General features: G+C 42.5%; 1 protein-coding gene across 6 annotated transcripts in view; it reads right to left on the bottom strand.

The window, feature by feature from the left end:
• Nucleotides 1–24,642, bottom strand: part of glra3 (glycine receptor, alpha 3) — a 140,805-nt gene that overhangs the window by 17,807 nt on the left and 98,356 nt on the right. For 3 of the 6 annotated variants that reach the window (XM_061772076.1, XM_061772077.1, XM_061772078.1), the window contains 3 exons: nucleotides 11,127–11,264; nucleotides 2,313–2,527; nucleotides 933–1,079 (listed from right to left, as the gene is read on the bottom strand). In XM_061772076.1, the coding sequence (XP_061628060.1) occupies nucleotides 933–1,079; nucleotides 2,313–2,527; nucleotides 11,127–11,264 (500 nt within the window). Of the gene's footprint in view, nucleotides 1–932; nucleotides 1,080–2,312; nucleotides 2,528–6,208; nucleotides 6,280–6,379; nucleotides 9,966–11,126; nucleotides 11,265–24,642 lie in introns of those variants that run through there. The other 3 variants (XM_061772073.1, XM_061772075.1, XM_061772074.1) reach the window with 2 other exon arrangements.

The following is a 24,642-nucleotide window of genomic DNA, read 5'->3' as shown; positions in this document are numbered from 1 at the left end:
AGCGAGGGTTCACTGTAATCTAAAATGGAACAAATATATGTTCCACCATTTTTCCATAACATTGAACAGAAGTAAAAACTATTTCTGCATTAAATATTAAATAACTGCTGCATGTTGACTGAATGCTGAGTTGATTCTCTCTGTACACAAAAATTAAGGCATGTGCACATATAGCCACAAGTTGGTGCTCAAGCACCTGTCCTTTTGACCTTGAAAAAAAGTGCCCTTTTTGCTTCAGCCACTATTTTATAAATTAATCAATATATTTTTTAAATTACCCTCTATGTCCTCAATTTTACCCAAAGTGTTTTGAAATCGAACAGGAATTTATTTGAGTCCTTGACAGAATTGTACATATACTCATTATACTTGTACATATACTAATTTGAACAGGGGTGTTTTGACTTTTTATATCCAATCAAGCCTCTTTTCCTACCTCCTTTGTTAATAGTTGTATTATTGACTGTGTTGATTGTGTTAACAGAAATAAATACATGTTAAATACATCCTACTGTATTTAAGTATGAATAATTTTGGCGATGGGTGCCTTTTTTTTTGTTATTTTTTTTTTTAGCTTGAGCACCTGCCTCCAAAAATGTCTGTGCACATGCCTGTAAAAAATCATGCACCAACATCAGGCTCATCCTGTTTAGATGACTTGTCAAAAAACAACAACGCAACTAGTGTGATGCAGCCATGCAGAGCCATGCACTAACACAGAATGAGGTGGGAAACTTAATCGTGCTCAGTCATCATTTCATGTTACTGCAAGCATACTGCAATACTAGCATGCCACCACAGGGAGGTAGCCTCGAATCGGATGTCTTTAAGATGACAAAGATAACTTGACTATCCTATTTTATTGTATGTTTGTTGAAAATACACACATAGAGAAGCATTTCCCCCCCTCACCCCCGAGTATCTTTCCATACCTTGCTCTTCTTGGGATTTCGCTTGAATCGTAGCAGCTCTTTATGTTGCCTTGACACAAAATTAACCGCAGCATACTCCAACAGTGCAGAGAAAACAAACAGTAGACACACTGCCATCCAGATGTCTATGGCCTTGACATAGGAGACCTGTGAGATACACAAAACTAATAGTTAAGGCCCAGATTTGGATATGAACCGAGGAATGTTTTCATGCTCAATTAATTCATACGAAAAGCCCACATAACCGTCACTGTCAAACATAAGTCATAGGTTTGACAACATAGCCCTGGTATATTGTCCTAAAAACTTTTCAAACATTATTTTAGGGTAGGAGCTACTGGTTGTGCAACTGATGCCTGTAGTGTCAGAGGATGTGACCCATTTTTAAAAATGAAATTATGCCGTATTCAGACATGCGTAACATAGTGGAGTGCAAAACTCTGTTTGGCACTGGGAACATGATAAACCTCCTTGTGCCTCAACAGACACATACACATACTTTTATGTGGTCTATGTGTACAGTATGTGTGAGAGAAATGGGCATGCTGAATAAGGGTTACATAAAGTGCTCCATGTCTGATTTCTTTCTCATACATACTAGATACCAGAAGAAAAACAAAGGGCTCTTTCTCACACGCACACACACACACACACACACACACACACACACAGACAACAGATAAACAGTGTGCTTAATCAACACATCCTTGAAATCAAATTAGATTCCATAAAAAGACAACAGCAAATAAATCTAGAATAATGAGATTCTTAGTTGTTGGACAACAGTATAAATTTGAATATACGAGGGCCCAGCCATCCAAAATATAATAAATGGTATGTAGTGACAATGTCTGCTATATGACTGAAATAATTATAATATATTAGAATATTGTTACCACTCTCATTTCCACTTTGTTGTTTTATAGTTGAGATGTCATGGTCACAGTGTAAGCCTTTGTAAGACACACAAAAAAATAAATAAAATAAAAAGCTCAAATACATGCAGTATCAATTAAATCCTATATTATTTCTGTGTACTGAATTCTATTACATATTCAATATTTGGTTTTGTAGTTTTGTCAGTCTGGTCTACAAAGCGAAGCCAATTGCCAGTAATTTAAATGAATACTGTAAGTAAACACTGCTATCATGTAATCGCAGTGACCAGCTCATGCACTGTAATGAGAGTCATTGTCTTTAATAATTGATTCCTATCCATCCGCTCATCTGAGCCGATTTCCAGTATAATACCATCCGCAAGCTTTGAGTTAAAAACCTACTCTAACTGTCCAATTGTGTTTGGATGGCAGGAGGTGTGAGAAGCATTTGAATGAACGCCAACCAAACAAAAGCTAAACAATAAAATGCTCCAAAACTGACCTTTGGCAATGAAGTCCTGGAGCCTGAACTCTGTGTTGTCATTGTGAGGACAGTAGTGATGCCAAGCGCCACTCTGGCTGGGGCTGCATCCATGTTAATCCAAAAGGAGACCCATGATAGAATAACAATCAGCAGAGACGGGATGTACATTTGGATCAGGTAGTAGCCCATCTGACGCTCCAAGTGGAACCGCACTTCAATACAAGTAAATTTACCTATAACAAGGCACATATCCAACACAACATAGTTATCAGCACTTTTTGGTTGTCTAACAACAAAGTGGTTCTTAAACCTTTTGGAGGTACTGAACCCTGCAAGTTTCACATGCACATTCATGGAACCCTTTGTAATTGCAAAAAGAAAATATGCTTTATTTAAAATTCAAAACAGGTATATACAGTATATTTGATTTTTGCACAAAATAACCCACACAAGGCGGCACGGTGGGCGACTGGTTAGCATATCTGCCTCACAGTTCTGAGGACTGGGGTTCAAATCCCGGGCCAGCCTGTGTGGAGTTTGCATGTTCTCCCCGTGCCTGCATGGGTTTTCTGCGGGCACGCCGGTTTCCTCCCACATACCAAAGACATGCATGGATTGAAGACTCCAAATTGCCCGTAGGTGTTAATGTGAGTGCGAATGGTTGTTTGTTTCTTTGTGCCCTGCGATTGGCTGGCGACCGGTTCAGTGTGTACCCCGTCTCCCACTCAAAGATAGCTGGAATAGGCAGCCCGCGAGGATAAGGGGTAAAGAAAATGGATGGATGGATGGTGTTAAAAATAGGCTCTTGAAATTGTCTCTTTGTGTCATATACTGCCCTGCAGTTCCATTATTGGAGCCGGGAGGGCGCTTTGTGTCCTCACTCTCCCCCATCTCCTCTCTGTTTTCAGCACCTGTCTTCAATCAGCCTCATCACCACCGGTGGATATAAGCCTGCCTGTTCCCAGAAATCCTCGCCTAAATATTGCAGCCTCTCCTAGCGGTACCACAGCCCACCTTATGTCAAGTAAGCTATACTGTTCCTCGCTTCCCAGGTTAACTCTTGTGTCTCCTCGTTCCCAGTGCTCCCCTGTGTTCGTGACCCACGTCATTCCTGCCACCAAGCCAGCTGCCTGTTCTGTCCACTGCCTGCCACCTGTCCACGCCGCCACCTGCCAACACATCCAGGACCACCCCCATAACCTTTCCTCAATAAACTGTTCAACATTTTACATCTGCCTCCGCCTGCTCTTGGGTCCAGCTACTCCCCACACGTAACACTTCGTTCACGAACCCTATGCTAAACTAAGCTCTTTGGAGAAGCTTCAGCGTGCACTGAGACGAGTTTAACTGGGCACAAATGTTTGGTGAATAATGTTTTACTCCATATCGAGTAGTGATGGGACGTCCTGTGTTGAGGCTTTGGAAAGTTCAGTACTAACTAAGGGAATGGTTTTCAAGCGTTGCAAATGTAAGCCAAAAATTAACTTTTCATTCCCTCATTTGTTGTATTCAAAAGCGACCAGTATCCACTCCTGCAATATCAAAATGTGACTACACTGCACAGGGCCGGTTCTAGGCATGCATACTTGAGCGGGCAGGCGTAAATGTTAAGGGGGCATCATGTGACAGTATATTTTTATTTTATTTTACTTATTATTATCTATTATGATGCTGACTGAGCGATTGCTACACTGCATCTTTCACAGCTTCACACTAAACCCAGATTTGTATTGAACTCAAATAGACGAGTATATATAATTTAACTTTTTCTAATTTGTTAGCCTTACTTGTTAATTCTGATTAAACTGAACTCTGATTGGAATTGTGTTTTTTATGTCCAGTCAGTAGGCCAAACCAACTGATTTTGTATTACTAATTTACCAGTATTACTTGAGAAATTTGAGAAAATTTTACTTTTTCATTGCTTATCTTATTGTAATTGTGTTTGAGCTCAAACGATGCAGGTACATTGGCCCTACCCCTGTCATAGACAGCTGCGCAAAAAATCTAGAATGAGCCAGTTTTGACAGAGTGGCATCTGATTTTGAACTTTGTGAGCCAAAGCACACTGCTAGACATTCCTGTAAATTCTACAGTTATTTACCACAAACCTGTGAAATACTTTAAATTGATTATGCATAGGCGGCGCGGTGGACGACTGGTTAGAGCGTCTGCGTCACAGTTCTGAGGTGTGGGGTTCAATCCCCGGCCCCGCCTGTGTGGAGTTTGCATGTTCTCCCTGTGCCTGCATGGGTTTTCTCCGGGTACTCCGGTTTCCTCCCACATCCCAAAAGGCATGCATGGTCGGTTAATTGATGACTCTAAATTGCCCGTGAGTGCGAATGTTTGTTTGTTTATATGTGTGCCCTGCGATTGGCTGGCAACCAGTTCAGGGTGTACCCCGCCTCCTACTCGATGATAGCTGGGATTAGCTCCAGCCCTCCCGCGACCCTTGTGAGGATAAGCGGCTCGGAAAATGGATGGATGGATGATTATGCATAATTTAATTTAACTGCAGTTTTTACTGCACCATGGGATTTTGTCTTACATCATGCCACACAGAGAGTTACTCTATTGTGCTTGCAGCGGATACGTGAAGCCGCGTGGCTCTCGGCATGCATTGTGCCATAAAATGTTGCTGGGATAAAGACGTTAATTCTTAATGGTCATGAACAATAAGGATTAACATAACATTGACCATGTGTGTTTATGTTACCCGTAGTTCGTTGAATGTGTGTCTTATAGAAGTCTGGTATTAAATTCGTGTTGCAATTTTTTTCATCAAACCCTGACTGTGGGTTGTATGCAATAGAGTGACATTCCAGTCATCAGCAACACAATGAATAAAAACATTTAATTAAAAAAAAAGTCAACATATAATACTGTTGACAGTTAGTTACTGTAATTCAATTTTACCAAGTACTTATCCAGGGTTTACATTGTACTTAACAAGCTGAGTAAAATGAGTAGTAGAAGTACTCTACTTATCCAGGGTTGGCAGTCTATTTAAAAAGCCGAGTTAAATTTGTGTAATAAGTAGAGTCTACTTTTCCAGGTTTACAATATACCTAATAAGATGAGTTAAATTACAACCCCAATTCCAATGAAGTTGGAATATTTAATTGAATACACTACAAAGACAAAATATTGAATGTTCAAACTGATAAACTTTATTGTTTTTAGCAAATAATCATTAACTTAAAATTTTATGGCTGCAACAAATTCCAAAAAAGCTGGGACAAGTGGCAAAAAAGTTGAGGAATGCTCATCAAACACATGTTTGGAACAGCCCACAGGTGAACAGGCGGGTGCCATTACTGGGTTTAAAAGGAGCTTCCCTGAATTGCTCAGTCATTCACAAGCAAAGATGGGGCGAGGTTCACCTCTTTGTGAACAAGCGCGTGAGAAAATAGTCCAACAGTTTAAGGACAATGTTCCTCAACGTACATCCATCCATCCATTTTCTGAGCCGCTTCTCCTCACTTGGGTCGCGGGCGTGCTGGAGCCTATCCCAGCTGTCATCGGGCAGGAGGCAGGGTACACTCTGAACTGGTTGCCAGCCAATCGCAGGGCACATAGAAACAAACAACCATTCGCACTCACAGTCATGCCTACGGGCAATTTAGAGTCTCCAATTAATGCATGTTTTTGGGATGTGGGAGGAAACCGGAGTGCCCGGAGAAAACCCACGCAGGCACGGGGAGAACATGCAAACTCCACACAGGCGGGGCCGGGGATTGAACCCGGGTCCTCAGAACTGTGAGGCTGACGCTCTAACCAGTCGGCCACCGTGCCCCTCAACGTACAATTGCAAGGAATTTAGGGATTTCATTTTCTACGGTCCATAATATCATCAAAAGGTTCAGAGAATCTGGAGAAATCACTGCATGTAAGCGGCAAGGCCGAAAACCAACATTGAATGCCTAAGTTGGTTGGCAGGCGGTGGCGTGGACAGGTGCAGGCAGTGGTGAGGACATGTGGCTGGCTTGGCGGCAGGAATGACGTGGATCAGGAAACCGGGGGGAAACACCGAGAACAAGGAGACACAGGAGTCAAACAAGGCAACGAAGAACAGAGTGACTTACGTGAGGTAAATGGGCTGTGGTACCGCTGGAAGTAACTGCAATACTTTGGCGAGGATTTCCTGGAACAGGCAGGCTTATAGACCGGTGGTGATAAGGCTGATTGGAAACAGGTGCTGAAAACAGAGAGGGGAGGGGGGAGAGGAAGAGGACGCAAAGCACCTCCCCGGCTCCAATAATGGAACTGCAGGGCAGTATATGACAGCCTCTCAACGGACGCCTCCCGGCGTCCTGCCAGTCTTCCCTGGCCCATGGAAGTCGTCCAAAAGTCGACCAGGTACTGGAATCCCCACTCCCTCGACCTCACGTCGAGGATGTGCGACACCGTGAAGGCCGGCTGGTCGTCAATAATGCGGGGGAATTGAGGGGGTTCGGCCGGAGGGTTTAGGGCACAGGTGGAGACAGGCTTGAGCAATGAGACGTAGAAGGTTGGGTGAATCTTTAAGGACTGAGTAAGCTTCAACTGGACGGAAGTGGGATTGATGATTTTGGTAATTGGCAAAAGGGCCAATGAAATGGGGAGTGAGTTTACGGGATTCAGTTTGAAGCGGGAGGTCGTGAGAAGAAAGCCAGAGAGATTGGCCCACCTTGTATTCGGGCGTCGGGGAGCGATGACGGTCCGCGACCTGTTTATTGCGTGCGACCGCTCGGACGTCTTTCCACACTGCCTGGATTCTCTGGAGATTATCCTTGACTGTGGGGACTGCCAATGCCTGCTCCTGTTCTTTGAATAATGGAGGTTGGTAACCATAGCAAGCCATGAATGGGGACATACCGGTAGCGGAACTGATGAGGGAGTTGTGTACTCAATCCATGGTATGAATGAGCTCCAGGAGCAGGGGTTGCATGCAACACAACGGCGGGCTGATTCTAGGGATTGGTTTGCCCGCTCCATCTGGCCGTTGGTCTGCGGATGATATTCTGATGAGAAGCTGGCTGCTGCGCCCACCTCTTTACAGAATTCCTTCCATACCAGGGATGAGGACTGAGGACCTCTGTCAGGGACAATATCGATGGGAATACCGTGGAGTCTAAAGACATGCTGGACAAGGAGGTTAGCAGTTTCGAAGGCGGATGGTAGTTTGGGGAGGGGTACGTAATGGACAGATTTGGAAAAGCGATCGACAATAGTGAGAATGATAGAGTTACCTACAGAAGGAGGTAGACCGGTAACGAAGTCCAGAGTGATATGGGACCAAGGGTGGCTAGGGATAGGCAATGGACGCAGCAGCCCAGCTGGGGGCAGGTGTGAAGACTTCCCTCGGGCACAGACGGAGCAGGCTTGGATGAACTCCCGGGTGTCATGAACAAGGCTGGGCCACCAGAAATGCTGCCGGATGAACTGAATGGTGTGGGTGATGCCAGGATGACAGGTGAGTTTGGAGTTGTGAGCCCACTGAAGAACGTCAGAGCGTGCGGAATCTGGTACGAACAGGCGGTTTGGAGGCCCAGTTTTGGGATCCAGGTGAGTTTTTTGGGCCTCCTTAACCACCTGTTCGATCTACCAAGTGGCTGCTCCAACGAAGCACGAGGAAGCAAGTATGGGTTCCAGTTTGTCAGGGCTGGTGTGGGGTGAGTAAAGTTGAGACACGGCATCTGGTTTGCTGTTTTTGGAGCCAGGACGGAAGGAGAGATTGAAATTAAACCTGCTCAAGAAGAGAGCCCAGCGAGCTTGTCGAGGGTTAAGGCGTTTGGCGGAACGGAGGTAAGAGAGATTTTTGTGGTCTGTCCAAGTGATGAATGGTAGTTCAGTCCCCACCAGCCAGTGCCTCCACTCTTCCAAAGCCCATACAATGGCCAGTAGTTCTCGGTTGCTGACACTGTAGTTCCTCTCGGCAGAGGACAGACGACAGGAAAAAAAGGAACAGGGGTGAGGTTTCTGGGTTCTGGGGTCTCGCTGCGAGAGGACAGCCCTTGCCCCCTTGTCCGAGGCGTCAACCTCAACCACAAACTGGAGTGAGGGGTCGGGGTAGCAAAGAATGGGCGCACTGGTGAACAGGGTCTTGAGTCTACTGAATGCTTGGGATGGTGCAAGGGTCCATTGAAAGAGGGAGCTGGTGGATATGAGGCTAGTGAGGGGAATAGCGACCCTGCTGTAATTACGGATGAATCGACGGTAGAAAATTGGCGAATCCAAGGAAAACGTAGTTCTTTGCGGGTGGTGGGAGTGGGCCAGTTAACGACTGCATGGATCTTGGCAGGGTCGGTTGACCACTTCCTGGTCAACCACACTTGCCTCTTCTACTCTCCCTTCTCTCTCTTCTACTCTCCCTTCTCTCTCATTTTCCTCATTCATCAACTCCTCGAAGTATTCTTTCCATCTAGCTAGCACACTGCTGGCACCAGTCAACATATTTCATCTCTATCCTTAATCACCCTAACCTGCTGCACATCGTTCCCATCTCTACCCCTCTGTCTGGCCAGCCTGTATAGAGCCTTTTCTCTTTCTTTAGTGTCCAACCTGGCATATATGTCATCATATGCCTCTTGTTTGGCCTTTGCCACCTCTACCTTTGCCCTGTGTTGCATCTCAATGTATTCCTTTCGCCTCTCCTCGGTCCTCTCAGTGTCCCACTTCTTCTAAGCTAACCTTTTTCCTTGTATGATTTCCTGTACTGTGTGGTTCCACCACCAAGTCTCCTTCTCTACTTTCCTGCCAGACGATACACCAAGTACTCTCCTGCCTGCCTCTCTGATCACCTTGGCTGCAGTGGTCCAGTCTTCTGGAAGCTCCTCCCGTCCACCGAGAGCCTGTCTCACCTCTTCCTGAAAAGCTGCACACACTCGTCCTGTCTCAGCTTCCACCACATGGTTCTCTTCTCTGCCTTTGTCTTCCTAATCTTCCTCCCCACCACCAGAGTCATCTTACACACCACCATCCTATGCTGTTTTGCCACACTCTCCCCTAGCACTACCTTACAGTTGGTAACCTCCTTCAGATTACATCGTCTGCACAAGATGTAATCCACCTGCGTGCTTCTACCTCCGCTCTTGTAGGTCACCCTATGTTCGTGCCTCTTCTGGAAAAAAGTGTTCACTACAGCCATTTGCATCCTTGTTGCAAAGTCTAGCACCATCTGTCCCTCCAAGGTCCTTTCCTGGATGCCGTACTTACCTATCACTTCTTCATCACCCCTATTACCTTCACTAACATGTCCATTACAATCTGCACCAATTATAACTCTCTCTCTGTCTGGGATGCTCAGTACTACTTCGTCTAGCTCCTTCCAGAATTTCTCTTTCACCTCTAGGTCACATCCTACCTGTGGGCCATAGCCACATTACACACAACACCCTCAATTTCAAGTTTCAGCCTCATTAATCGATCTGATACTCTTTTCACCTCCAAGACATTCTTAGCCAACTCTTCTTTTAAAATAACCCCAACTCCATTTCTCTTCCCATCTACACCATGGTAAAATAATTTAACCCTGCCCCTAAACTTCTAGCCATACTGCCTTTCCACCTGGTCTCCTGGACACACAATATATCAACCTTTCTCCCTATCATCATGTCCACCAACTCCCGAGATTTTCCTGTCATAGTCCCAACATTCAAAGTCCCCACATTCAGTTCTAGGCTCTGTGCTTTCCTCTTCTCTTTCTACCGAAGAACCCGCTTTCCACCTCTTCTTCTTCTTTGATTTCGATCCACAGTAGCTGAATTTCCAACGGCGCCCTGCAGGTTGACGGCGCCGGTGGCGGACGTTGTTAACCCGGGCCACGACCGATCTGGTATGGAATTCTTTGGATGAATGCTCATATTTGCATATACTGGCCACTCATGCCAGAGTAGCATTTGCTCCATTTGCACACTGATTGAGGAGTATCTGTAACATTTGCACAACCAACATTGTCCCAGATTATCGCACTACTCGTCACTTTAAACCGCATACACTCCTTGAAGTCTCAGCGCCCTTTGCACAATCGTCATTGCACCGGACTATTGCAATATTAGTCATTCGAATTGCTCTAAGTGCTTGAGGACTCTGCATCTTTTTGCACAATTGTCCAAAAAATAAATAAATAAATAAAAATGTACCGGCATTACCAGATAACTAGTACTTATAACTTTACTTTACTGCTCAGTGACTGTTTTTTTTGTTTTTTTTTGTCAATGTCTTTCTGTCTCCAAAGTGTTCTGTAAATTGACTGTCTGTTGTCATACTAGAGCGGCTCCAACTACCGAAGACAAATTCCTTGTGTGTTTTGGACATACTTGGCAAATAAAGATGATTCTGATTCTGATTTGTTTGGCAAAGTTTTAAGCCGGATGCCCTTCCTGACGCAACCCTCTGCATTTATCCGGGCTTGGGACCGGCCTACAGTTTGTACTGACTTGTGCCCCCCCATAGGGCTGCATTAAAAAAGAGACACTGCTTTGTTTAAATATAGAATGTTTAATTCTTCTTTGTTTTATGCATCGGTTTTACATTAAACTTTAACTGGGAGTGGTGAATTAACAGATAGTCTCCCATTTCTTGACAAGAGTGAGGAGAGGCGCTGAAAAATATTTTTTAAAAAGTGTGTTTTAATAAAGTTACATTTGTTTTGATAAGTACAACTACTAAAATAACATAAAAAATCTAAAATAAAAATAAATATAAATGAAATATGTTTGCAGGTAGGTCTGGAATGGATCTTCTACGGTTTACTGTATTACTGTTTTAGGATCCCACCACAACTGAGTGAAATTCTTGTACACTCACTATGTGTGTGTGTGTGTGCGTGTGTGTGTGTGCGTGTGTTACCTGTGTTGTAGTGCTTGGTACAGTATCTTAGGTCAGAGTCATCTTTAAGGATGAACTGTGGGAGCGTCAGCCCTTCAGCCACTTGGACTGGTCCATTCTCCTGCCACTCAAAGATCAGGTCATTCATGGTATAACCAACTGTAAAAGGCAATACATAAAACGCAGGATAAATTATTTTCATTCAAGTTGTGGGGCAGTAGGAGCTTATCAGTAAGGATTTGGGTTTCAGAACCAGAGGTATACAGATTAAATTCCGCTGCCTGACTACTGTCGAGATGCCCTGAGCAAGGAAATGAACCCTCCAAAACAGTACAGGTGGATGTCACAATTTGTGCTCACCATCACTATGCTTGCATTATGCTTGCATGCCTGCATGTGTGTGGTCTGCTTCTCTTTATGGAGCATAATGGTCAGATCATTATAATGAAGTAAATTATGGTTATTTTAAAAATAAATTTATTCACAGAACAATTGAAAGTGGAGGTAGTCTTAATAAAAATGGAGACAATTGCTAAATTCTAAATGTAGATAAATTAGAGCTATACTTTTACGATTCATTTATGTTTTATTTCAAACCCATTGTGGTACACCACTCAGGGGTCAGTTAAGCTGATAAGTGCACTTCTGAAGTTGGGACTGTTGTCAAGCTAATTAAAAAGAGGCCTAAAATATTTCTAGATAACTTTTTGTCTTCTAATGAGCCGTCTTTCTCTGTTCAGACTTTAATAAACTAGAAGAAATTGAGAAAATATTGATATTTATAATTGTCATTGGTATCGATTATTCTGTGATTAAACAGACAAGGAAATAAACACATAAGAAAATAGAATTTTTGTAAAAAGATAGTGACCGCTCAAGAAAGAAGAAACTAAACTGTTTTGAAATGCAGAACAAAAAAAAATGTGGCATAGTAAAAGACAGGCGAGAGAGAATTCCTGAAGTGCAAGGACCCACGTAATAGAATATAACTGAATGAGTATTTCAGACAAACTTATTTTTATGAGGTTTACAGGTTTCAAAAAAATAAAAGTAAAAAAAACAGCTTAGAAGGGGATAATAACCCACAACAATTTGGGAAAGATATAAACTCCATAGAGTATAGAAAATTCCAAAGGAGATTGTACTAAATAATGGTGAAATTGAAAGTAAAAAAGAAGGCATAAAATGGAGAAAAGATTTTGCATATATATTGTCAGAATATCATATTTCACCCACCGGTACTTATGATAATCAGTTCTTAAATTATACTTGTGAGGAAATATATATAAACAGACAAGAATACTGCCCAAATAAATTTTTGAACTGTGATATTTCCATGGAGAAAGTAAAAGGCACTATAGATTAAGCAAAATTAAATAAACCATCTGGACTTGAAGGTATTCTAAATGAGTCCCTAAAATCACCAAAACTGGTCCTCCTCCATCTCTTCAACATTTGTTTTGAGCATAACCTAATTAATTTTGACATTAGGCTTATGACGTATCTTGAACAACATCTAGTGGATGAACATAGTGGGTTAAGAAAGAACCGACCTTGTCCTGAACACTGATCATTTACACTCTGTAACATCCATTGTAAGAACTTGCTGAAGGTAAACCCACCGTTGCATAATTGTTGATGCAGTGGAGAGAATTTAGAATTTTAGTAATATGTTCTGACCTGCGGCACGGTGGACGACTGGTTAGAGCGCCTGCCTCACAGTTCTGAGGACTGGGGTTCCATCCCCGGCCCCGCCTGTGTGGCGTTTGCATGTTCTACTTGCATGTGTTTTCTCCGGGCACTCCGGTTTCCTTCCACATCCCAGAAACATGCATGGTAGGTTAATTGACAACTCTAAATTGCCCGTAGGTGTGAATGTGAGTGCAAATGGTTGTTTGTTTATATGTGCCCTGCGATTGGCTGGCAACCAGTTCAGGGTGTACCCCGCCTCCTGCCCGATTATAGCTGGGATAGGCTCCAGCACGCCCGCAACCCTTGTGAGGAGAAATGGCTCAGAAAATGGATGGATGGATGGATGTTCTGACCTCTTTGTTCTGGTCAGAATCCGAGCTGCAGCGTTCTGAATGAGCTGTCCCTGTTTAATGCTTGATGTGGAAAATTCATGTTTCGTATATGGGTCATTCCAGAGATGTGGTGAAATGTTACGAGCAATTATTAATGGCAAAATACATTAAAAGGCATCAAATATGAACACACAACAGTATCGTCAGTAACCAGGTATCGACATGTAGATATAAAATATTGCATCAAAAATTTTCCACCTCCAATTATTTTGCAATAAACCATGTCAAATGAATTTTTGTGGGTTTTGACCAGCGCCAAAGTGTGACAATTTAGCAGTCATCAACGGAAATGGGCACAGTGTGAAAAATATCGGCAAAATCATGCAACCACTTCACCAATATCTGCTAAAAAGGTGCGCCTACCACTCAACAGACGTTAATGACATTCCACGGCGAGATTTCTTCGAGGCACTTCTTAGAAATAGGCATCATGCTCGTAACTTTGTTGGTCAAAACACGTTACGAGCAAGCGGTCACTCAATTTCATAACTGTAAACAAACAACGACCATTTTACGACAGCTATTTGGAATTGATGCAATAATCTCCCAAAATAATTGTAGAAGGATCAATCAATTGCTTCAGAAGGAGTAGGAGACAATATTGACTTACATTTTTAAGAGTCGGTCATATTTCGAGCGACTTGGCCAAATTAACAAAAACGGTCGACTATTTTGCGACCCAGAACCATCTTCGGCTTAATGCAGCCCTATGGGCGGCACAAGCCAGTGCAAATTGTAGGCCGGTCCCAAGCCCGGATAAATGCAGAGGGTTGCGTCAGGGAGGGCATCCAGCTTAAAACGTTGCCAAACAAATATGAGCGTTCATCCAAAGAATTCCATACCGGACTGGTCGTGGCCCTGGTTAACAACGTCCGCTACCGCCGCCGTCAACCTGCTGGCACCGGTGGAAATTCAGCTACTGTGGGTCAAAGTCAAAGAAGAAGAAAAGGTGGAAAGAGAAGAGGAAAGCACAGAGCCTAGAACTGAATGTGGGGACTTTGAATGTTGGGACTATGACAGGAAAATCTCGGGAGTTGGTTGACATAATGATTAGGAGAAAGGTTGATATATTGTGTGTCCAGGAGACCAGGTGGAAAGGCAGTATGGCTAGAAGTTTAGGGGCAGGGTTTTAATTATTTTACCATGGTGTAGATGGGAAGAGAAATGGAGTCGGGGTTATTTTAAAAGAAGTGTTGCTAAGAATGTCTTGGAGGTGAAAAGAGTATATAATCGAGTGATGAGGCTGAAACTTGAAATTGAGAGTGTTATGTATAATGTGTTTAGTGGCTATGCTCGACAGGCAAGATGTGACCTAGAGGTGAAAGAGAAATTCTGGAAGGAGCTAGATGAAGTAGTTCTTAGCATCCCAGACAGAGAGTGAGGTGTGATTGGTGCAGATTGTAATGGACATCTTGGTGAAGGAAATAGGGGTGATGAAGAAGTGATGGGTAAGTACGGAAGAGGTGAGACAGGCTCTCAGAGGAGAGGAGGAGCTTCCAGAAGACTGGACCACTGCAGCCAAGGTGATCAGAGAGGCAGACATGAGAGTACTTGGTGTATCTTCTGGCAGGAAATGAGAGAAGGAGACTTGGTGGTGGAACCTCACAGTACAGGAAATCATACAAGGAAAAAGGTTAGCTGAGAGGACCGAGGAGAGGCGAAAGGAATACATTGAGATGCGACATAGGGCAAACAAGAGGCATATGATGACATGTATGCCAGGTTGGACACTAAAGAGGGAGAAAAGGATCTATACAAGTTGGCCAGACAGAGGGATAGCGGTGGGAAGGATGTTCAGCAGGTTAGGGTGATTAAGGATAGATAGAAATATGTTAACTGGTGCCAGTAGTGTGTTAGATAGATGGAAAGAATACTTCGAGGAGTTGATGAATGAGGACAATGAGAGAGAAGGGAGAGTAGAAGAGGCAAGTGTGGTGGAAGTGGCAATGATTAGTAAGGTGGAAGTTAGAAAGGCATTAAAGAGGATGAAAAATGGAAAGGCAGTTGGTCCTGATGACATTCCAGTGGAGGTATGGAAGCATCTAGGATAGGTGGCTGTGGAGTTTTTGACCAGCTTGTTCAATAGAATTCTAGCATGTGAGAAGATGCCTGAGGACGGGAAAAAAAGTGTGCTGGTGCCCATTTTTAACAACAAGAGTGATGTGCAGAGCTGTGGGAACTATAGAGGAATAAAGTTGATGAGCCACACAATAAAGTTATGGGAAAGAGTAGTGGAGGCTAGACTCAGGACATAAGTGAGTATTTGCGAGCAACAGTATGGTTTCATGCTGAGAAAGAGTACCACAGATGGATTATTTGCCTTGAGGATGTTGATGGAAAGGTACAGAGAAGGCCAGAAGGAGCTACATTGTGTCTTTGTAGATCTAGAGAAAGCCTATGACAGAGTACCCAGAGAGGAACTGTGGTACTGCATGCGGAAGTCTGGAGTTGTAGAGAAGTATGTTAGAATAATACAGGACAGTATTGCAGCAGAACAGTGGTGAGGGTGCTGTAGGTGTGACAGACGAATTTAAGGTGGAGGTGGGACTGCATCAGGGATCAGCCCTGAACCCCTTCCTGTTTGCAGTGGTGATGGATAGGCTGACAGACGAGGTTAGACTGGAATTCCCGTAGACCATGATGTTTTGCAGATGACATGATCTGCAGTGAAAGCAGCGAGCAGGTGGAGGAACAGTTAGAAAGATGGAGGCATGCACTGGAAAGCAGATGAATGAAGATTAGCTGAAGTAAGACAGAATACATGTGCACGAATGAGAGGGGTTGTGGGGGAAGAGTGAGGCAACAGGGAGAAGAGATAGCAAGGGTGGAAGACTTTAAATACTTGGGCTCAACCGTCCAGCGCAATGGTGAGTGTGGTCAGGAAGTGAAGAAACGGGTCCAAGTAGGTTGGAACGGGTGGAGGAAGCTGTCAGGTGTGTTTTGTGAGAGAAGAGTCTCTGCTAAGATGAAGGGCAAAGTTTATAAAACAGTGGTGAGGCCAGACATGATGTACGGATTAGAGACAGTGGCACTGAAGAAACAACAGGAAGCAGAGCTGGAGGTGGCGGAAATGAAGATGTTGAGGTTCGCTCTCGGAGTGACCAGGTTGTATAAAATTAGAAATGAGCTCATCAGAGGGACAGCCAAGGTTCGATGTTTTGGAGACAAAGTTAGAAAGAGCAGACTTTGATGGTTTGGACACGTCCAGAGGAGAAATAGTGAGTATATTGGTCGAAGGATGAGGAGGATGGAGCTGCCAGGCAAAAGAGCTAGAGGAAGACCAAAGAGAAGGTTGATGGATGTCATGAGGGAAGACATGGGGGCAGTTGGTGTTCGAGAGGAGGATGCAGGGGATAGGCTTACATGGAAAAGGATGACGCGCTGTGGTGATCCCTAAAGGGGACAAGCCGAAAGGAAAAGAAGAAGAACCATTTTCGGCTTACATACGACCAGCATATGGCAGCATTTGAGCTTGATGTGAACATGGAAGGGCCGGTAGAACCTGGTAAGTGTTTTCAAGAAAATGATGTCAAAATGTTACAAGCTTCGATCTCAAACGGTCAAGTTACTAGTAATGATGAAAAGCGAGTTTGTATAGAATTAGATGGTTTCTTGTTTGATTCGTTGAAGGAGAAATGACTGGTGAATATCGACCGTTTTCTATCGCTAGTGCACAGGTTGTTTTCTGTGTCTCCTGACTGCACTGCTGACTCGCTGGTAATTCTGACGAGTCACAGCAGTATTGAGGATGTGGTCATGATTACGCGCATACTTTAATCCTGAATATTAAACTTGAATTCGGTTCCGATTATAAAGACCTCCTGTCAAAAACGTTTTTGACTATCTTTGATCAAAAGATATGATTCACTTTGTTGATAAAAATTTTGATGTTGTGTGGTTCACTGTGGTTTGTTACTGGTGCTTGTAACATGGCATGGGCACTGGCGAAGACCGCTGGTGTCAAAATTGCAGACAGGTCTAAATGGCTGTATTATCGTTTACTAACACTGACTTCTGTAGCGACATTGTGTTCAGAAGAATCTTTTATCATCTTTTATTGTCATGAACATGCATGCATGCACACGAAATTTGTTCTCTGCATTTAACCCATCACAGTGAACACATACACATGTTAGTGGAACACACTGGAGCAGGGGGCAGCTGAAGCGCCCGGGGAGCATTTCGGGGTATCAGTGTCTTGCTCAAGGACACCACAGCCGTGAATCCGGGGGATGTTGGCGGATGGTCCAGTCGGGGTTTTGAACCTAGGTCCCCCACGGTGGCAGGCGATGATCTTAACCATTGGGCCACGGCAGAACTATGTGTTAACGTTTTGAAATCATAGTATTGTTCAGTCAAGGATTGGAATTTGGAATACATGGGGGCTGGTAACTTTGACCTTAAAATTCTGTTAAGGGCCTCAAGTCATGGTTACCAACAACAATTACTTTAAATTATTTTAAACAAATAACTGCATTTCCTGAGTTGCATCCTCTGTTTGTGTTTCTGTTCTCTAAACCAAAACACTCCACAATTCTCTGGTGGAGCAAACTTCAGCGCAATTAGAAGTGTTTGAACCTTTTGTTTATCTGCTGGCGCACGACTAGTTGGGCACCACCGATTGCAGCAAATATAGGGTTAATTTGGAACTGTCCACCGTTTCAAATTGAACCTAAACCGCCCATTCCCCACTTTGAATCATTACTCAATGCTGGGCTTGTTTTGGGCCAAATTCCGTCCAATAACTGCTTTATGGTTGTCGACAATGTTTTTTGTTTTTGTATTTTCCTAAAATGAGCATGGGGGGACCATATGTCACTTTATCAAAAGGGGGGGTTGATGTCTGGAGTGGTTTGTTTTTGGTTTCTTCGCTTCTATTTGTTTTGTTGGTTTTGGTTTTGTTTTGTTTTGTGCTCTGGAGAACAAAGCCAGTGGATTGTTTTATTTTTCTGCTTAGCAGCACAAGTCACATCACACGTTACAATATTATTATGTTTGACACATAACTGATTGCCACAAAACCTGAATTTAGAGATTCACTAAGAGCCAATTCAACAGGCTGAAAATACAGCACCACTATTGGCATTATTATAGTGATACATATGGTGATTGTTTTTACAAACATTTCATGTCTATAATTATGAACTCATTATGGAACATTCACCTATTTGGGTTTACATATGACGCAATATAGACTAAACTGTGCACATTTGTCATTAGGTCAACATGGTATGATATGGTGGCTTTCCACATGCCGTATACATATTACAACTTGCACTAATTACAAGACTTGTAGACAGTAGGATGTTTATGGTTAAAAATGGGACACAGTGGGCTTTGTTGAAGAAAAGGCACTCAGGGGACTTACTGAAATTCCGAGCTGATACTGACATCCAGTCAGCAAAGCTATTTTAACTGTGGTCTGAAAAATAAAATTAATAAGTTTCAAACCCTCAAACTTTAGACGAAAAATCTAATGATGGTACAGGTGTTACTTTTGAGAATGATAAATTATTGCAGGACCTGGATCAGTAATTATGCATAACTGACGGTGTTATTAGCATCGCTTGGACAAAAAAATGTCGATTGCCAGACTACTAAAAACCCTTCACTTGTTATTTACATGACCTTGTGTTGACACAGACACAGGCTTTTGGGGGAAAGGAAAAGTAGCTAACCGGAGCTTTTATTTCACCCAAATTTTCGTAATGTGCCTAGAGCACTTTTTATGTATTTACATTAAGTAATGTGTTGATTATCAGACTCAAAGATCATGATAATTTACAAATAATTTTATTAGTATAATGCTGATAATGCATAATGGGTTGGACCATATTGACTCTATGCTGATAATGTATATAATGAAATAACGATCAATGTACTTACAAAATTATGTCTCGATTTGGTAGACACGCTTAAGTAAGAATTGAAGCACAATTGACCAAAATTACTCTCTGAATTTTATTACAATTCTTAGAAAGATTGTCTGACAGGTTAGAATTTGACAACAAATCACCCACAAATAAATGCTGGGAAGTCAATCAAATTAGGTCATGTATATAGGATGCGTGTGCGCCCTATCCCTTTTTGAGATTGTGTTTGCAGCCACTATTGGACTAGATCCATTCGGGTCTACCAAAGCCAGGTCTGCCGATGGATGCACGAATTGTTCAGGGACTGCACATTATCGACTAATCAATTTCAGGAAAGGGCGGCTCACGGACCCCTGCATGTCATCAAACCCGGCGACTTCGTGCTGATTAAGAACTGCCGGCGGAAAACGTGGAGTCATCAGCGCTAGCTGGGGCCTTTCTTAGTCCTCCTTGTGACCCGCACTGTGGTGAAAGTTGCTTAAAGAGCTACGTGGATTCATACGTCACACTGCAAGTCGATCCCAGCGCCTCCTATGGTCCCAACTCCTCCTCTTCCCTCACCTTCTACATCCTATGGCCGTAATGTTCAGCCTGATAAGACTAAATAATCACCTTTAAGAAAGAGGATTCACTGTTAGCATGCAACTTTAGCTACAATCAGTGCTGGTAAATGATTGAACGTCGATCGGTCATAGAGGAGCACAAGATGCCGAGCAACGATCAATCATCTGTTGTCTGAACTGACGCGCCCACACACACTCACACACACACACACACACACACTTAACGTAACTCGGCAGAAGAACAGAAGAAAGAAGATGACGTCCCCAGTACCCTGGGGTGGGGGGGTGGTTGTGGTGGGGGGTGGTGGTGGTTGGGTCAGCCTCAATTTTCATAAGTGTTGTGATAAAAACGTGTGTTAAAATCTGTATTGATGCTCCCGCTTTGACAGTTGACACAATTTTGAACCTCACAAAGAGTGACGCTCACGACGAGCTTCTGTGGTTGCACGAACTGGGCACCACCACTACTAATTTCACTCCCAATGGTGACCTCTGATGACCCACTGACAATGTCCCCTGCGAGTGATTGACATATTCCTGACCTTTTCCGTCAAACCGACTGCTTGGATGACAACGACAACATGACTGATGATCATCACTCATGTTCCTCAGTCTAACTTCATTGTATGACTGACTTATAAACCCTCTTATGAAGGATTTTCTTCAACCTAAGGTGTGAATTTGAGGTGTGAGATGCCCCAGCCACCTCATCTGGCTCCTCTCGATGTGGAGGAGCAGCGACTCTACTCTGAGATCCTCCCGGATGACCGAGTTTCTCACCTTATCTCTAAGGGAAAGCCTGGACACCCTGCGGAGGAAACAAATTTCGGCCGCTTGTACCCGGGGTCTTGTTCTTTCGGACACGACCCACAGCTCGTGAACATAGGTGAGGGTAGGAACGTAGATCGACTGGTAAATTGAGAGCAGGACTCTGAACAGGAGGATTTCCAGAACTGACCCTGGCGGGACCCCGTAGGTCATTGCCCTTTGATGAGATTGAACACTTCCAATGGTTAGGAAATAATTCCTTTTCTCCAGCTAAGACCTGAACCATTTAAGGACTGTTCCATTTAGTCCTACCCACGTTTCCAACCTGTTCAGCAGTATATTATGATCTACTGTATAAAAGCCGCACTGAGATCCAACAAGACCAGAATTGACACCTTTTCCGAGTCAGTATTCAACCTTATATCATTTAGCACTTTGATAAGAGCTGATTCTGTACTGTGATGAGTTCGGAAACCTGAATGCAATTTGTCAAAAAGTCCATTTAAGTTCAAGAAATTGCTGAGTTGATTAAAAATAACTTTCTTGACAATCTTCGCTATGAAAGGGAGATTTGAGATGGGTCTATAGCTTGCTAACATGGAAGCGTCGAGCCTTCTATTTTTTAGACGAGGATTAATGGCAGCTACTTTAAGAGCCTTAGGAAACTCGTCTGACTGAAGTGAGCAATTGATTATTTGCTGCAAATCCGATAGCAAAGACTTTGCAATCGTTTTGAAAAGTCAGATGGTATTGAGTCAAGACAGCACAATGTTTTCAGCGCCTGAACCATTTTGTCTACAGTGTTTTGGTCAACTGTATCAAATTCTGACATAATAAAAGAGTTTTTCCTCGGTGGCTTCAGATGTAGCATCATTTTATCATTTTGCTGATTTTTGCTGATATTAAACCTGATGGATTGTATTTTTTCACGAAAATAACAAATTAATTGCATTTATCTGCTGTTAAGAGTTCTGGAGCTATCTGATTCGGGGGTGGGGGGGTTGTGAGCTTGTCAACCACAGAGTATTGTTGATTGATTGTTGGTTAAAATTCCAAAGACTGTCTGTAGAGTTCATAGTCAATTTTAGTTTTTCTCCACTTATGCTCTGCTTTCCTACACTTTGATTTAGAGGTCTTTACCATCATTGTGCTCCCCCACGGTGTTCTGGCCAAAATTGCTTTCCTTAATTTTTGAAGAAGTGGAAAGCCATATATTTACAGGAATAAAATGTGTTGTACTATACAAAACAAGCTTCTTCTCAAGTTTTAAGAGACTTGGCCTAATAGGTTTTTTTTTAAAACCAAAACTGAAAACTTTAAATACTGATCAAGGAGAACTTTAGCCGGATACTCTGTGTTTTATCCCATTTATCGAAAACAAACAAAACAAAAAACAAAAAACAAAAAAACAAAAACAAAGGTTTCTTAGTTGCACAGTTGAAATATGGTATTCATCGAAACTGGTCATTTCAATAATATCCATGAAGACAGCAGATTGTGTGAGATGAGACTTGTGAATTGAATGACGTGGAGACTGAATCTTATTTTCTCCTGTATTGCACATTTTATGATGAGAGTGTCTATTTATTAATATTATACAACATAACCAGTCAGACAAGGAAATAATGAAATGGTTGTCTGATTTAGATTTTTTTGGAACTGCAGATTTTATTTCTCAAGCATAGAAAATAATTTGATATACTGTAGCTGTTTTTGGCATGATTTCTTGTTTCACATTCGTCCTGGTGCTGGATCATTTGATTGTTTGATGTTTAAAAAGCCCATGCGAGCTGGGCTTGCAGTTGTATCCATGACATAATAATAAAAAAGTCATTCATTCACTACAGCTCTATTATATGTAAATATGTATGTTGAAACCGAATGTGACTGTTATGCTTACTGTTATGAGGAAAGTAATTATTTTCAAGCCGCATCTGCATTCAGTCGACGGAGACAGATTACCTAGGCTGTTATGTTTACACTGATATAATCATTTAAATGACCATGCTCTGACACTGATGACCTTATTTGATTAAGATTAAAAATGGTAAAGAGTAGAAAAACAAACCACTGAGCTATGTAATAGGTGAAGCTTTAAAAAAACAGCATTAAACTGGTGCTCAATGAAGCATTTTTTTAAAAAAGCGGAACAGCTGGTACAAGCAGGTACACGCCTAAAGCCATACACAAAACATGTAGTTGGTCTTGTTTCTTAAGATTCAGTTGTGTGCGTGTAGGTGTGTTTGTGTGTTAAAAGACTATATGTGCACTGACAACCCCCCACTACCAAACCTAAAAAAGAAAAAAAAGACAAAAGAAAAGTGGAGACCATGCCCTCAGTCTCTCGTGTGTTTGTACTTGGCCTAGGAGGTAATTAAATTCTGGAGTCATGAAACTGTTGTTGCAGTTTAACTGCTTAGGTTGAACTAACAAATATGAAATCCTCACATTATAACTACAAAACTCAATTATATGAGCAGGGGCAGTTTAAAAATCACAGCACAACAAAAACACAAACCCCTTCAAACCTATACCACAAACCCATGTGCAATTTTGACAAAAAAAAAAGCGTCTGTAAGCAACAGTTCATATTAAAATTAAATAGAAGTGGAATTGGCTCAAGGCTCTTTTCTCTTGAAAAAGCATCATGGTTCTGTTGAACATGTGTGTCGTTCTGTTTCCTGTAGTCTCAGCATCATTACATCAGAGTGAGCCACATCATCTCAGCAAAAATATTCTCATATACACACATACATTTATGATGAGTTGATCTTTGTATGATAAAAGCCGCGGTCAGTGTGCTCAAGCAGAAAAAACACTGAAGACAAATCTGGTATTCGTGTCCCCTGGGGTCAGGCTCTGCTCCCGATTGGACAAAGGACGAATTAGTTTTCACAGAAATTAGGTTACCAATTTATGACTTTTTGAGTTTCCTTAAAAAGTCTGTTTTTTAAATAAGTCCCGTAAGGGGAATAGACAATGACACTATAGTACTTCCACAATGGTTAGGAATGACAAAGTGGGGAATACGAGTAAGGAGAATTAAAAATTGCAGTATGGCATATCTTTACAGTATTAAATACTACTACAACTGAATTGTGTGTGTTTTACTAAGGCAATATCCTGGAACAGACTATTCATATTTAAACTGTTCTCTATGGATCTTAGAGATTTGACTGGACTATATATACACAGTTGAAATCAGACGTTTCCATACAGTATATATAAAGAGATTTTTTTTTTCCTCAACGTCTGACATGAAATCAGACTAAACTTTTCCTGTTTTAAGGCAATTAGGATTACCAAAATTATTTCTATTTGCTGATGCCATCTATTTTGTGAAGACACCAGGAGCCTGGTATTTGAGCATTTGAGCCTGGAGCAAAACATCCCCACAACATGATGCTTCCACCTCCGTATTTGAAAGTTGGGATGGAGTTCTCGGGCTTGCAAGATTAACCCCTTTCTCCTCCAAACGTACCAATGCTCATTATGGCCAAACAGTTCAATTCTCCAGAAATGTTGGTCTTCGTCCCTGTGTGCATTTGCAAACTTTAATTGGGCTTTTTTTATGTTTCATTTGGAATGATGGCTTCTTCCTGGCAGAGTGGACTTTCAGCCCATGTCAGTACAGTGGTCATTTCACTGTAGCTAATGACACACTCTTACCAACTACAGCCGGCATCTTCACACGGTCTTTTTCTTTTGTTCTTGGGTTGCTATGCAGATTTCGGACCGAAGCATGTGCATCCCTGGGACATAGAACCCGTCCCCTTCCTAAGCGGTATGATGGCTGGACATTCCCATGGAGTTTATACTTGCGTATAATTGTTTGAACAGATTAACGTGGCACCTTCAGGCATCTAGAAATTGCACCCAAGGATGAACCAGACTTTTGCAGGTCCACAATTATCTTCCTTAAATTTTGGCTGATTTCTTTTTACTTTTCAGAATAATTTGCTAATAATAATTCCGCTGAAATTGAGCGTTTTTTGAGCATGAACGGCCTTTTTCAGGTCATGCCACTGCATTTCAAATGGATTCAAGTCCGGACTTTGACTTGGTCACTCCAAAACTTTCATTTTTTTTTTTTTTAAGCCATTCAGAAGTTGACTTGGTGGTGTGTTTTGGATCGTTATCCTGCTGCAGAACCAAGTGTGCTTCAGCTTGAGGTCACAAACTGATGGCTGAACATTCTCCTTCAGGATTTTTTGTTAAAGACCAGAATTCATGGTTCAATCAATAACAA

The sequence above is a fragment of the Phyllopteryx taeniolatus genome, chromosome 4 (assembly GCF_024500385.1).
Source record: "Phyllopteryx taeniolatus isolate TA_2022b chromosome 4, UOR_Ptae_1.2, whole genome shotgun sequence".
NCBI classification, from domain to species: domain Eukaryota; kingdom Metazoa; phylum Chordata; class Actinopteri; order Syngnathiformes; family Syngnathidae; genus Phyllopteryx; species Phyllopteryx taeniolatus.
This window is presented reverse-complemented; position numbering and strand designations above follow the sequence as displayed.